Genomic DNA, 13,014 nt, shown 5'->3' on the forward strand with positions numbered 1-13,014 from the left:
GTTACCATGTCCCTTCACGGGACAAGCAAACTTGTGTTTGTGTTAGCTGTAGGCTGCTTCCACACCTCTAATTCCTTTCAGTACCAGCAACAGCAGAACAGAACGAGCTGGTAGTGAAACAGTTAATTTTCATTTAAGCCTGATTTCCTTCAAAATAACCGAAGGGAACAAGGAATGTGGGAGTTGGCTCTGTCTTTTTTTGTGGCTCCGTAGATGGTGTGCAACCAGTGAACTAGATTTTGCTGCTGCTTGTAAGGACTGGCAGAATCAAAACTTCACTCAGAATGGAAGAAAGCCAGTTTAATTCTTGTATACAGTGTATTAGACTTATTCCCCTTAAATTTAACAGGTGTATTTTCTGCATTTGAGAATTCCATTTTTGACCAGTAAGTCCTGTGCAAGTGGCCTCCAGTGTCAAATCAAAATGAAAGTTTAACACTGTTCTCCCAGGCAGAGCATCCTGAAGCTCTACATTTTGGTCAGCTGTGCAGCACTGAGCAGCTGCCCCTTGCAGAGGAGAAAATCTTCTGTGTGTTGCTTGCAGTTCACATAGAGCATCCACACTGATCATAGAATCATAGAATAGTTTGGGTTGGAAGGGACCTTCAAAGGTCACCTAGTCCAACACCCCTGCAATGAGCAGGGACATCATCTAGATCAGGTTGCCCAGAACCGCATCCAGCCTGGCCTTGATTGTCCCTGGGGATGGATACACAGACACTTGAGGAAAGAAATACTGTTCCTTACTACACCTAGCTGGAGCTTTTTAATGATGAAGCCCTCAGTACAGATCATTCAGGTGCTGTCTTCAGACCTAGTTCTTTTTTGGAGTTCTCAAGTTTTGAAGTTACTCATCCTCATTGCTTCCAATGAGTGCATCAGATGGCACCAAATGTAAGCCCAGCTCTGACAAAGTGGTAATTTGGAAAAGGGATTTGGGTTTGTTTGCTTTTTTAGGATTTGGGCTTGTATTCCTTGAAGATTCTCTGGTGTCTAATGGAAGGTGAGCAGTAAAACTTTCCCCCATTAGCAATACTCATAATTTTTCACTTTGTTTTCCCAAACTACGGAGGTATGTGATGTCTTTGCACTTAGTCTTTCAGTAAATTTGGCTGAAATTTCTCTTATTCTTTCCATAAGAAAGCAGATTCTGAAGTAGAGGATGCTATTTATTTATCGTACATAAGAGCAAGAGCTTTACTGGTTTAAGAAAACTTTTAAAGCTCGCCTTCTTTTATTCTTATATGTATTCTTTTCCTTTTGTCTTTTTTAATGGGATTATTCTTACCCTTGCAGATGACTGACCGAGAAACCAGTACTCCTTATCGATTAGGAGTGCCTACTGAAAACTCAGTGCTGAAAAACAAAAGGTGTAAACCAATCCCTGTTGAGAAAATTGCTGTAGGAGGTACCTCTGTGTGTGAAAATGCAACTGAGACCACTGAAGCAAGACTAATGGAAAATTACACTGAGATTTCTGGAGAACATGAGTGTAGAAATATATCAGGAAAAATAAGTAGCCCTTCAGACCGTGCCAGTGCATTATCAGTTTCCAATAATAGGATGTATTTGAGTGCAGGGTATTACTCTGAAAATCAAATAACCACTGAAATGCTTCAGGAGGAGGCAAAACAACAGACAGCTGAAAATTTGAAGCTGATCTATAAGATGGAAGAAAGCCATAAACATGTTGATTTACTAATGACAGTTGAGCAACTAAACTCGGAGCTGAACTTTCAGAATCCACAATTAGCTCCAGAGAGCTCAGCTTTTGCAGAACTGGAAGAAGCTGCTGTAGTTGTCAAGGAAGAAAACTGTGGCATAAAGGAAATACTGGAATCAGTTTCTGTCAATAACCAGCAAGTCTCTCTTACAGTAGAAAACGAACCTGAGAGCATAAATTCTGAGCTGGAGGTATATAAAGTTAGATTCCCTAATACAGCAGACACATTGGATGATGTAGAAATGACCAAGAAAGATTTTACTGGCCAGTTTCTTGCAGCTGAAAATGAAAAGAGGAGTCCTAAATCTGAGCAAGGTAATATTAAGAACCACGTCTTGTTCGCAGAGCATGATACTGAAATGCTTCAGGCAAAATGTCAGCGATTAGAAAAGGAGACTGAAGTTAGCCTGGAAACTATTCCTAGCTTCCAAGAGCAACTTGTTTCAGTCACAGCTGAGAGAAACCATATTAACCAAGAGCTGAGTATTTTGACTGAAAATAAAAAGGAACTGGATCAGAAGTACCAGAAGCTACAAGAGAAATTAAAAGAGCTGGAATCAGCTAAGGTGGATTCTGCTGAATTCATTAGAAGGTTAGAGGGTGAAGTTAGGACACAAACAAATCTGCTTGAGACTGCAAAATCTGATGTAAATCAGTTATCAAATGAAAAAGAGCATCTTCTGCAGAAGCTGAGAAGTTTGGAAAATGATGTCATGTCTTTCACCTTAGAAAAGGAAAAATTCCAGAATGAAGCAGCAGATTTGAAGAAGGAGAAAGAGCTGATTGTGAGAGAGTTGGAAATAACACAGAATAAATTAAGTTCATCTGAAATGGAAAATTCAAAGTTTTCCAGATCTTTGGAAGGCTTGTTAATGGAGAAGGGTGAGTTTGCTGCTAGACTCAGCTCAGCACAGAAAGAAGTAGACCAAATGAGACATGGAATTGAGAAGCTGAAAGTCAAAATTGAATTGGATGAGAAGAAAAAGCACCACATTGCTCAAAAGCTGAAAGAGAGTGAACGGAAAGCTGACTGTCTGCTAGATAAAATTGAGAGGCTTGAAAGAGAACTGGAGATGTCAGAGAAAAATCTAGAAGATGCAATTATTCAGTTGGAGACTGCAAAAGCAGAGGCAGAAACGGTAACAGTGGAGATGGAAGAGATGACTGAAAAGCTGAAATGTTTGAATGTACAAATTGATGTCCTCACCTCACAAAAAGAATGTTTGGCTAAAGATTTAAAAGAAAAGCAAGAAAGAATCCTTGAACTAGAGGCTGAGAAAATGACTACAGCAAAACTGTTAGAAGAAAAGGAGGAAGAAAAGCTGCTAATCAAGGAAGAGTTTGAAAATGCTGTGGCATTGCTGAAATCTGAGCTCAAAGAAATGAGTGAGAAATTAGAGGAGGAAGGAGATGCTAGAGCAAAAGAGCAAGTCTTGGTTAACCAGGTGGCTCATCTTGAGCAAGATAAAACAATACTGTTACAGGAATGTCAGGAATTAAAAAATGAAAATGTCAGATTGGATCAAATGAGGGAAGAACTTGTTCAAGAATTAATGCTTTGTAAGCAAAAGTTCAGTGAAAAGGTGCAGGAAAACAGTGGTCTTGCAAAGGAGGTGAAAGAAAGAGAGGAGCTGTCTTTACAGCTGACACGCATGCACCAAGAGCATGCACACTGGCAACAGGAAAAAGAAAGGCTGCTGAATTTGGTTGCTGAGTTGAAACTGAAGGAGCAAAATTTTCCTGAGAATGAAACCTTTCCGGCTATCCTGAATGTTCTAAAAGTGTCCTATAAGAACCTTGAGAAGGAACTGGAATCTACACGTTGTGAAAAGAGCACTTTATGTGAAAAGGTAATACCACTTTAGCACAGAGTTCCCTTTTGAGGAGTGAGGATAAAGTGTCCTCTGGGATTAGCACTTCCTTAATAAATTATACCTTATAATAACTTTAACTTTTACAGTAAGCATCCTATTTTTAAAATGCTTGCAATGGAATCCTGAGTTTGCATTGAAGTTACAGAGCTGGAAAGCATGATATTGTTTTGTGTAGGGTGAATGGGAAAGTTGCTTGAAAGGAGGCATAGAAGTTTAAGTAATCAAATAATGCAGGGTAGTTTCCTCTTTCCTTTATAAGATAAAGAGAGAAAAACAAATTAGCATTGGATAAGTGAGCTTTTATATCAAGAAAAAGTACTTTGTGAGCTCAAAGGAAAGGGAAACAACAATTGGGCACTTAACATGTGAAAGCAGCATTAGGCTGTTGTGACTGTTGCTTGGAGGTACAGCAGCTATGGGAACAAAATAGTTCACCTTAAAATCTGATTTGTTGTTTATAAGAAACTTCTTTGGAGGTCTTGACACATGTAATTAAAAATAACTGTGACAAATTTCATGTCAGGTAAATGAACTGATGGAAAGTCATAGCGAGCTGCAAGTCAAGCTGAGTGATGCTGAACAGAAGATTTCCAAACTACAGGAAGAATTTACCACAGAAAGAGACAAGCTTGCTGAAGAAATACAGCTTATTCAAGAACAATCAGAAAAGAGCAAAGTTAGTTACTCCATGGGTAGTATTTCTGAGTTCAAGGCCAGATGCTCAAGTACAGTAAATGTGTGGAGGGTTGGTCAAGGGAGCTGTGCTAATATACAGTATTGGAAGTTCTTGCTTCTGAATCTTAAATGTTCTCTTCTGAGACAAAATTTATGAGCAATATTTTGTGTTTAAATCAGCTTAAATGGTCTTCTGACCTATTAACAGTATTTATTAAGTATTACAATTGGGCTTGATTCTGTTGTTGTGTTAAGGAATTTGGGTGGGAAAAGAAAGGCAATGTCAGCAGCTTTCAGAAAACCTGTACGGAAATACAGGCCACCTGCTCCAAAGAGTACAGTTATAAAAGTGGGTCAAAATGAAAATGCTTAGAAAGTTTTGTCATCTTAAAAGAGGGTGAGGAAAGTGACCCTTAACCTCCCAAGTCACTCTCAGAAGGACCAGTGTTTAAAGAGGTTAAGCTTTGATTTTGGCACTGCTGCTTCATTTAAGTGTTGGCAAACTTGCACTGGCCATGCCCTGCAGATCATAACATCTCTTTTTAGAAGACCATCCTTTGCCTTCTGTTTTGCCTTTTGCATTCAAATATTTCATTCTTTAATCCCAGTGTGTTTAGCCACTATTAAATACTTTTTTCTTTCCAGGTTGGTTTTGGAAATTCAAAGATGGTTCAGATGTAAGGTCAAATAGTTTAATGGGTCAATTCTTTCTCTGTTGAGGAAATTAAAATACTAAAGGATGTGCTATTACTGTTTACAGATTCAGCTGCATCAAACTGTGTCAGAAAAAAATGAACTGACTGAGAGATTAGGCATGGTCCAGAGAGAACTACAAGAAAAAGAAAGTGAAATGAAGAGAGAAATATCAGAATACAAAACCAGATTACTTCAAGCAGAGAAGGAACATCAGGATGCTCTGACGGAAGCAAACCGAAAGGTAAATCAGAAAATGGGAAGAATGGTGCTGTGAATTTTTAATTCTATGTATTTCACAAAATTTTGCTGATCCTATTACAAAAGAAATTGTCTTTGCTAACAGTATTGCCAAACTCTGTATACTTACCTTGGAACTCAGTAAATGTTGAATTAACTTTTTTCTGTATAGCAAGCAGTGAAAGGTGAATTTACCTCAGGACTCTGTGTTAAGTATATATGGAATTTATCTATAAAGCAACAGCATGTTTTAGTCCAGGAAATGGTTGTTTTGATAGGAATGGGGAAGAAAGGTTAACCCCTTCAGGATATAAGGGCACATTTGTTGGAAATGCATTTGTTAGCCATGCTGTGTACAAAGACCCATCATCTTTTCTGCTGAAGTATCTGTCTATAACTATGTACTTGAGGCCAGTAGGACACAGACAAACAGTTTACTACAATTATTTCTTAATAATTTTCATTCTTGTGAATATAAAGTAAATTTAAAAACAAGTTTTACTAAAATGCAAGGGCTTTCTAATGGTAGACTTCTTAAAGGCTAGATTCTGGTATCCAAAAATGTATACTGGAGACAAATTGTTCTTTCAGTTTTAAACTCCTCAAAACACACCAAGCAGATTTGCTGTGGAATTCCTGTGGGCTGTGATATGCTCCTAGTACATCTTTAAATTTCAAGTCAGTGTCCTTTTTGGTATCGTAATAATTAGGCATATTTTCTTTCTCTAGAATGAAGCTGAAATTGAGGCCTGTCAGGATAAGATGAATTCGCTGGAGCACTTTATCAGCTCTCAAAAGCTGGAAATTGAGCATTTGAAGTCAAATAAAGAAGAGCTGAATAATTCCCTTAAAGAAGCTAAACAAACATTAGACGAACTCCTAAAAACTAAGGTAAGAAAAAGATGTGTAAGCATGGTCAATTACGTGAGACCCATGGCAGCATGTAGTAAAATAAAATAGGATTGGGAGCCAGTGCTCCAGAGCTTTGGCTTGACTTTGATACTGCCTTTGTTCATTAATGAGACTATAGCGCATGGAGGAAACATTGTTAATATCGATCTACAGTAGAAAAGCTCTGCAATGTGTGCCACAACTGAGATCACCTAGAGCTGGTGTATGTGATACTCGATACAGCAGTCTGTCTACACTGAACATTGCAACAAGATTGTGCCTAAAATACACTCAAAGAGACTTTGCAGTGCCTCTATTTGTGTATTACTTAGAACATGGCATCTTTTATCATCAGTCTTAAACATTAGTCTTGGTACATTGCTCTTGATTCTTGAGAATTTATCAATTCCATTTTAATAGAATTCTTATGACATTTATTAACTAGTGTAATTTTCTAACTGACAACTGTTATCCATGATCACAATATATGAGTTCCACATACTGTGAAAAACTTGTAGCTCTGAACAGTTCTAGATGTGCTTAGTTTGCTTTCTAGTAAAACAGAAGTTTAACTGTCCCTGTTACTGAGTTTATGTAAAATTTCCCTTATTCTTTCTTATCTGCCTTTTCTATTTTGTTTGGTTTTGTTCTGCTTCTGTCTGTGTTTCATTGCTGGCTCCAACTCTGTACTCCCACTTCAGGAATGAGTATCTCTCTAAATGTATTCTTAAAGAAAAATAGTCAATTCAATTTGCTTGCAAGTAAACACTGAGTTGAAATACATTCATTTTGCTCATCAGTTCTTTATTCCATAGGGCCCTCCACTGTGGGGTTAATTTGTTTAATACCAGCAGCCCAGTGGTACAGAGGACGATAGGATATGTGCTAGTGACAGAAAACATTACCTGTGGTAGTGTAAATGCAGAGTGTACAAAGCTTCCTCTGTGCTCACTGTGTGGTTTTTGCAAACAGGTCACATGAGCATGGAGCAGCCCAGGAGCATGGAAGTGGGTTGAAAGGAATGGGTGGAAAATGATGATCTGCTGCTTCTCAGAACACTATTGTTGAGCCGGAGTTTAGAGTGCAAAGCAGGCCTGGGTGATCTTGCCTCTGTGGTAGTAAGGTGCAGTAGGGATGGAGAGTAAATGAGACTCAGACTAAGAGGGCACACTTGAAAATTTGGAGTATTAGTTTGAAGTTGTTAATGCTTTGTTAAGTCACATCAATGAAGTGATAATAGGTGGAAAAAGGACTACTACCTCAGAGTTCACAAGCAAAATGCTAGTCTTGACATCAGTAATCTGAGCATTCATAATCTGTTAGTATACCTGAAAAGAGTAAGTCTCCCTTATTAGTATTTGAATTCTTGTTTTTCTGCTGAGTCAATCATAGAATCACAGACTGGTTTGGGTTGGAAAGGACCTTAAGATCATCCAGTTCCAACCCCTTGCTGTGGGCAGGGACATCTCACACTAAACTGTGTCTACCAAGGGTCTGTTCAAATTGGCCTTGAACACTGCCAGGCACAGAGCTATCTAGTAAGGACTTTCTTTCCCTGTAGTAAAGGAGCTGCTACGATGAAGTTGTAAAGAAGCAAGCAAACAAGTATATGTGACAGCCAAGCTTTATGGCTTATATTGCATAACAGTTGAGCTTCCATTTTACATTTTAATGTTTAAATGGAAGAATTATGTTTCTGATGTAGTAACTACATTTCTTATTTTGTAGGCTGATAACATAGTTCAACAGAAGGAAGATGAATTTATCCACAGTGAAGTGCAGCTGTGGATGAAATCCTGTAAACAAATGGAACAGGAAAAGGAAATGTTGCAGAAACAACTTGTTGAACGTGATGAACTATTAAACAATAAAAATCTAGCTATGACAGAGTGTAGGAAAGAAGGTACCTAAATCTAGATTCAGTCTTAATGCTTCTTAGCAGTTTATGTTTGTAAAACTTTCTTTTCCCCTAAAATATCCATTTGCATATGCAGCTCTAATGCAGAACATGCTTCTTAACTAGCATAAAAAAGTACAACTGCAAACGTGTCAAAAAGTTCATCTTTCTCTTAAAATATCAGAGGCAACTCTGGATTATGAATAGATATTTTAAATATTGCATGTTTGTCTTTAAAAGTGAGCTAAGGAAAAAGGGAAGTGTTTTTCTTAATAACCAAAGTTCACGTACAAGTTCTTTTACAGTTTTCCAGCTTTCCCCACTGATTCTCATGTTCTGTTCTTTGTATTTTGGCTCATCTCATGAGATGCACTATATTGTGAGTGATATTTAAATTTAGGGGCACAAACTCGAGTGTTCAGCAGTTACAAAATGACAGGGAAATGTTTGCCCATTCACTGGTCAAAGATTCTTTGCAAATTGTGCATGTTTGTTCCCTATTTAGCAAATACATTATGACTTATCACTGATTTTGTTATACACTGTCACTTATTTTTTGCTAGTGGCACAATTACTGAACATGTATAATTCATTAAAAGATTGTGACTATTCCATTGTAAGCTCTTATATATGCATTTTTCTCTCAGTTATAATGATATTTTGCTTTGAAAGGTGCTGATGAGAATGCTGTTATGGAGGAAATGAAGTTAAAACTGGAAGAATTACAGGAATCTACAGAAGTGAAAACCAGAGAAGCAAATGAGAACTTGGAGAAATACTGTTCTCTAATTGTTAAATATTATAAACTAGAGGAAGAAAATGAGATGCTAAAAACACAAGTCAGTTTGTTGAGTGCACAGCTGAAACAGCCAACAAGTGATCTTGTCAGCACTCCTTTGCTGAATTCAGATAACTCACTGACAGGGAGCAATCAGTCTGTCAAAGAGATGAGGGCAGCTGAAGATGCTACTAAGCTTTCAAGTAAAAGGCAGAGACCTGAAGACAACAGGAAAGATAACGGAGAACCAAGATCCCCTGTGCCAGAGACTTTATCCAAGAAAAAAAGGAAGGATGATGTCTGTCAAGATCTGCTGGGTGAGAAGAGCCCTGTCAGTGAGCCAGATGGGCTTCTAGAAGTAGTGAAAAAAGGTATTCATAATGTTTTATAAAGGCAAACATCCTCTGAGCAGAGTGGGTAGGTTTTCTTCTCTTTTGGTTTGCTGGATTAGTTTTACTCTGGGTGAGTAGGTGACTGTGCAAGCATTTTTGGTGACAATGATGGAAGGTGAAAGTAGTTAATGTGAGATGTGCCAGTTAGTTCCAAGTTAGAGTTTGTAGAGCTGTGGTATTATTAGACTAGCATAATATGTTTATGTTGGTTTAATAACTACCATTCTCCTGATGTATGTATAAGGGGCTAAGCATATACTGTGTAACAGCAACAAAGTTTTGCAATGGAAGACTTGCTCTAGTCATTTAAAAGCATTATTTGAACCACTGACTGGAACTTACAGGAGAATAGATGTGGAGTGAGTCTAATCTTAAAGGCCACAAGACTGGAGTGCCTAGAGTACTGTGTTGTGATGGAGTCATGTTTGCTCCCTCCATAGCCCCACAGTTCCTTCAGTGTAACTCCTGATGAAGTCAGAGGCAGTTAACAGCTATGTGTAGGGTCTAACCAGTTAGTGGCTGGTGGTGAAGGCTGCAGGAGGGCTCTGAGGAAAAAGGTACAACCTCGGAGGGACTACAGCTAGGAGGTTCCTCTATCCCTGAGTGCTTGACAAGGAGCAGGATCTGACCCCCATCTCCTGTTCTCCATCACCTCACTGAAGGTGTAGTGTGCAGCAAGGTGATGAGACCAGAAACTGGAGAGGAGAGGTGTCTGGAGGGAACCTGAGTGTCTTCTTCTTTGTGTGCCTTTATTTCTTTCAATACCAATATCAGTAATTTAAAATGTGTTGATTTCCAATACAATAAATCAATTAAAATTCTGTGAGTCAAAACTGTCTTGCCCTCAGCAGTTAATACATTGCCATCTTCATGAGAACTCAGTTTCTTCCTACTATGAATGCAGTGAAATTAGGTACTCCATGAAAGGGTTCGCTGTAGCAGAAAGTAACTCTTAAGATTGCACAAATCAGGACTTGAAAAATATAATGTATGTTCAGCAACCTCCTAAGTACCCCTTTAAAATAAATGTATTTGCAGTCATTGAAGTCAAGCCACAGAGATACTGAATCACCTCAAAGTCTGCACATTATTGGCATTTCATTTTCTTACCAGCATTATTTTTCTGGAATAATTTTCTGGTCTGAGGATATATGTGCCAGGTAATGTTTGACTTCTAGGCTAAATAGAGAATATAATAGATAACCTATAACACTGTCGTTCTATGCAGAGAAAAGTATGAAAAATCAAGCATGTCATGTCACCATATTGTGTTCTGAGGGAATTCTGATAACAGCACTATGTTTATGTAATTATTCTCCAGATAATAATGTATGTACCTGCAAATAAAAAGACCAAACACTGTTTGAAAAGCTTTGCTGCAGAATCACTGTTGAACCTTGCTTACAGTTTCCAGGGCTTGCATATGCATTTTGGGATACCCAAGATCTGCTCGGCAATGTTTTTGATCCATTTTCTTCAACAGAACAAATTTAGTTTCCTCTATTTTTAACCTCATTGTGAAAAAAAGAAGTGATCTGTTTGAGGGAGTGTAACTTATTTGGCTGGTTTTAATAAAGCTGTTTCTTTTTCAGGGTTTGCTGATATTGCCGGTGGAAAGGTTAGCCCCTACATTTTACATCCAACCACCCTAAATCTAAGAACCCGTCCCCATCTGGCTTCCCCAAGTGAGAAACTGCCTTTGCCTGCGCAAGACGTACATAAGCGTAGACTAGATAATCTTGGTGAGCGCTCCTCTTCGACATCTGGTGGCAGCAAACCACAAAAGGTACCTTAAAACTATACATCTGGGTATGAAAGCTGTGGGGAAAACTAATACATTCATAAAATGTATTTGTCTTGCCAAGTAAGTTTGAGGATATATAAGGTGGTAAAGATAAGATCATAGGTCAGACTGAACCACTAAAACAGGAAAGAGGTCTTGACCACATTAGCAATCTGCAAGTTGTTCCCTTGATGTAATCTGTGACTTCATAGGGAAATCCACCTAGTAATGTAGATTAAATACAGGCATGTTTTCAGTTTCTTATGATGGATATTAAAGAGCAGATATTCCTTATGCTGTGGTTTCTTAGGTTTCAGAACATGTAAACAGCAAAAGAATGAGCCTCTTAGGAGTCTGAATTGATGCTTAACATTTTCTGCTAACAACTTTTCTTGGAATCTCAGATTCAAGATGTGGTAAAGTAAGTACAGCTAGTTGAGAGGCTGTTAAACACATAAATAGGGAACATTTAGATGGTAAAGAAACTAGACTTTCATGTTAGTGCTTACCAATTTTTAAGGTTATCAAAACAAATAAATATGAGAGTTAGGGTCTGAAAACTGATTTTTAGTTAAAAAGTTGTTCAGTAACTGTAGTTCCCACTAAGTTTCAGTAATGTGACACACTGCTGAGTGCTTCACAGAGCGTCAGCAAAACATGTTCTTTCCAAGCTGGTGCAAATGCTTTGATGATTAGAGAGGAATGTTAGGGCAGAAATAAATCTTTTGTTGTCTGAAATCTTCAAAGCTTTTAACAGTGCTACCTCAAGTTGAGCAATGAGAGAATAGCTGTTATATTTTGCTTCTTGTTTACATGAGGGTTGCACAGAAATATGCCACTAGATAAAAATTCTTCGAGTTTGCCAGGTTACACAGAAATATTCCATTGTTTTGAGCTGTAGCAATGGGAAATCTGCATTTTGAAGTGAGTGTATCCACTGAATTCATGTATGTTGTTTCAAGGGTTAACTACCCTACTTGCCAAAATTTGCTGCTTGTTAGACATTGCCTGGAGCTCTGTTTTATTACTGGTTCATTAAGTGATGCCAATAAATTCTATTCCTGCTCATTTATGTATGTTTTCCTGTTACTTTAGAGACAAAGTGAGGATGTTGCTTTTAAAGAAACAAAAGTAGTGCAAAAAAGAAAGGAAGCCTTGGACACAAAAAGTTGTGTAGTAATCACCTCCCAGCTGGTGTAAGCTTGTTGTAGGCTCCCCCTGGCCATAGTCAAGGTTACAGCAAATAACAAGCTATCAGTAATAAATTGGTTTTACTTTACCTGGGGGAGGGATTTCCCAAGCAGTGCTCCTCTTTGCCCAAGCTTGTATTGTCTGGGTCTAAGGACAGACTACTCCTTACCCTCAGCTATGTAGGAGACATTCAGATTTCAGGGTTGTTTTGTTCCACCACCTGTAAATATGCCAAAGTCAACAGCTGCAGGAATGTGTGTCCTTCTCTCGTGGACACTGCTGGATGTATGTGTACATCTGGGAAATGTCTGGTGGAATTCCTCAGAATATCCTTTCATCGTTTGTTGAAACCATTAAAACATGTTGGTTTATATTTTATATTAATGCAGTAAACTGTGTGTCTTATTTTAAAAGTGAAATAAGCCTTCTTTCCTTGTCTTTCTCAGGTACTTATGTGTACTTCATTTCAGACACTCAGTTTCAAACTGTTGCAAATTTCTCAAGGTGTTTAAAATGTTCACTGTCATTTTCATATGCAAATTTCTTGCCTTTCCTATGTGAATTTAATGTAGAATTTAAATGGAGTGCTTTGACTGCACATCAGTTAAAATGTGAAAGCAGTGGTTTCTGTCCAGGTGTCAGCAAAAAAAGTGACAACTTTGGTTTATGTTTCCAGAATATATACAGAGAAAATGAGTTACAGATCTCAGTGCACAATACAGTATTCGAATACAATACGATACAGTCCATCATATTTGAAGAATCATGGAGGTCAGGTGAAGTTCCAGATGACTGGAAGAAGGGTAATATAACCCCTATTTTCAAAAAGGGGAAAATGGAAGGGCCACAGAACTACAGACCAGTCAGTCTCATCTCT

At 38.1% G+C, this 13,014-nt stretch overlaps 1 protein-coding gene across 2 annotated transcripts in view; it reads left to right on the forward strand.

The window, feature by feature from the left end:
- Positions 1-13,014, forward strand: part of CENPF (centromere protein F) — a gene marked incomplete at both ends in the record, with an annotated part of 40,195 nt that overhangs the window by 26,032 nt on the left and 1,149 nt on the right. The window contains 7 exons of one of the 2 annotated variants that reach the window (XM_080616342.1): positions 1,297-3,573; positions 4,121-4,273; positions 5,033-5,209; positions 5,935-6,096; positions 7,825-7,999; positions 8,666-9,142; positions 10,756-10,949. In XM_080616342.1, coding sequence (XP_080472468.1) covers positions 1,297-3,573; positions 4,121-4,273; positions 5,033-5,209; positions 5,935-6,096; positions 7,825-7,999; positions 8,666-9,142; positions 10,756-10,949 — 3,615 coding nt within the window. The remainder of the gene's footprint in view (positions 1-1,296; positions 3,574-4,120; positions 4,274-5,032; positions 5,210-5,934; positions 6,097-7,824; positions 8,000-8,665; positions 9,143-10,755; positions 10,950-13,014) is intronic. The other variant, XM_080616343.1, reaches the window with a different exon arrangement.

This window comes from Psittacula echo, assembly GCF_963264785.1.
Source record: "Psittacula echo genome assembly, chromosome: 4".
NCBI classification, from domain to species: domain Eukaryota; kingdom Metazoa; phylum Chordata; class Aves; order Psittaciformes; family Psittacidae; genus Psittacula; species Psittacula echo.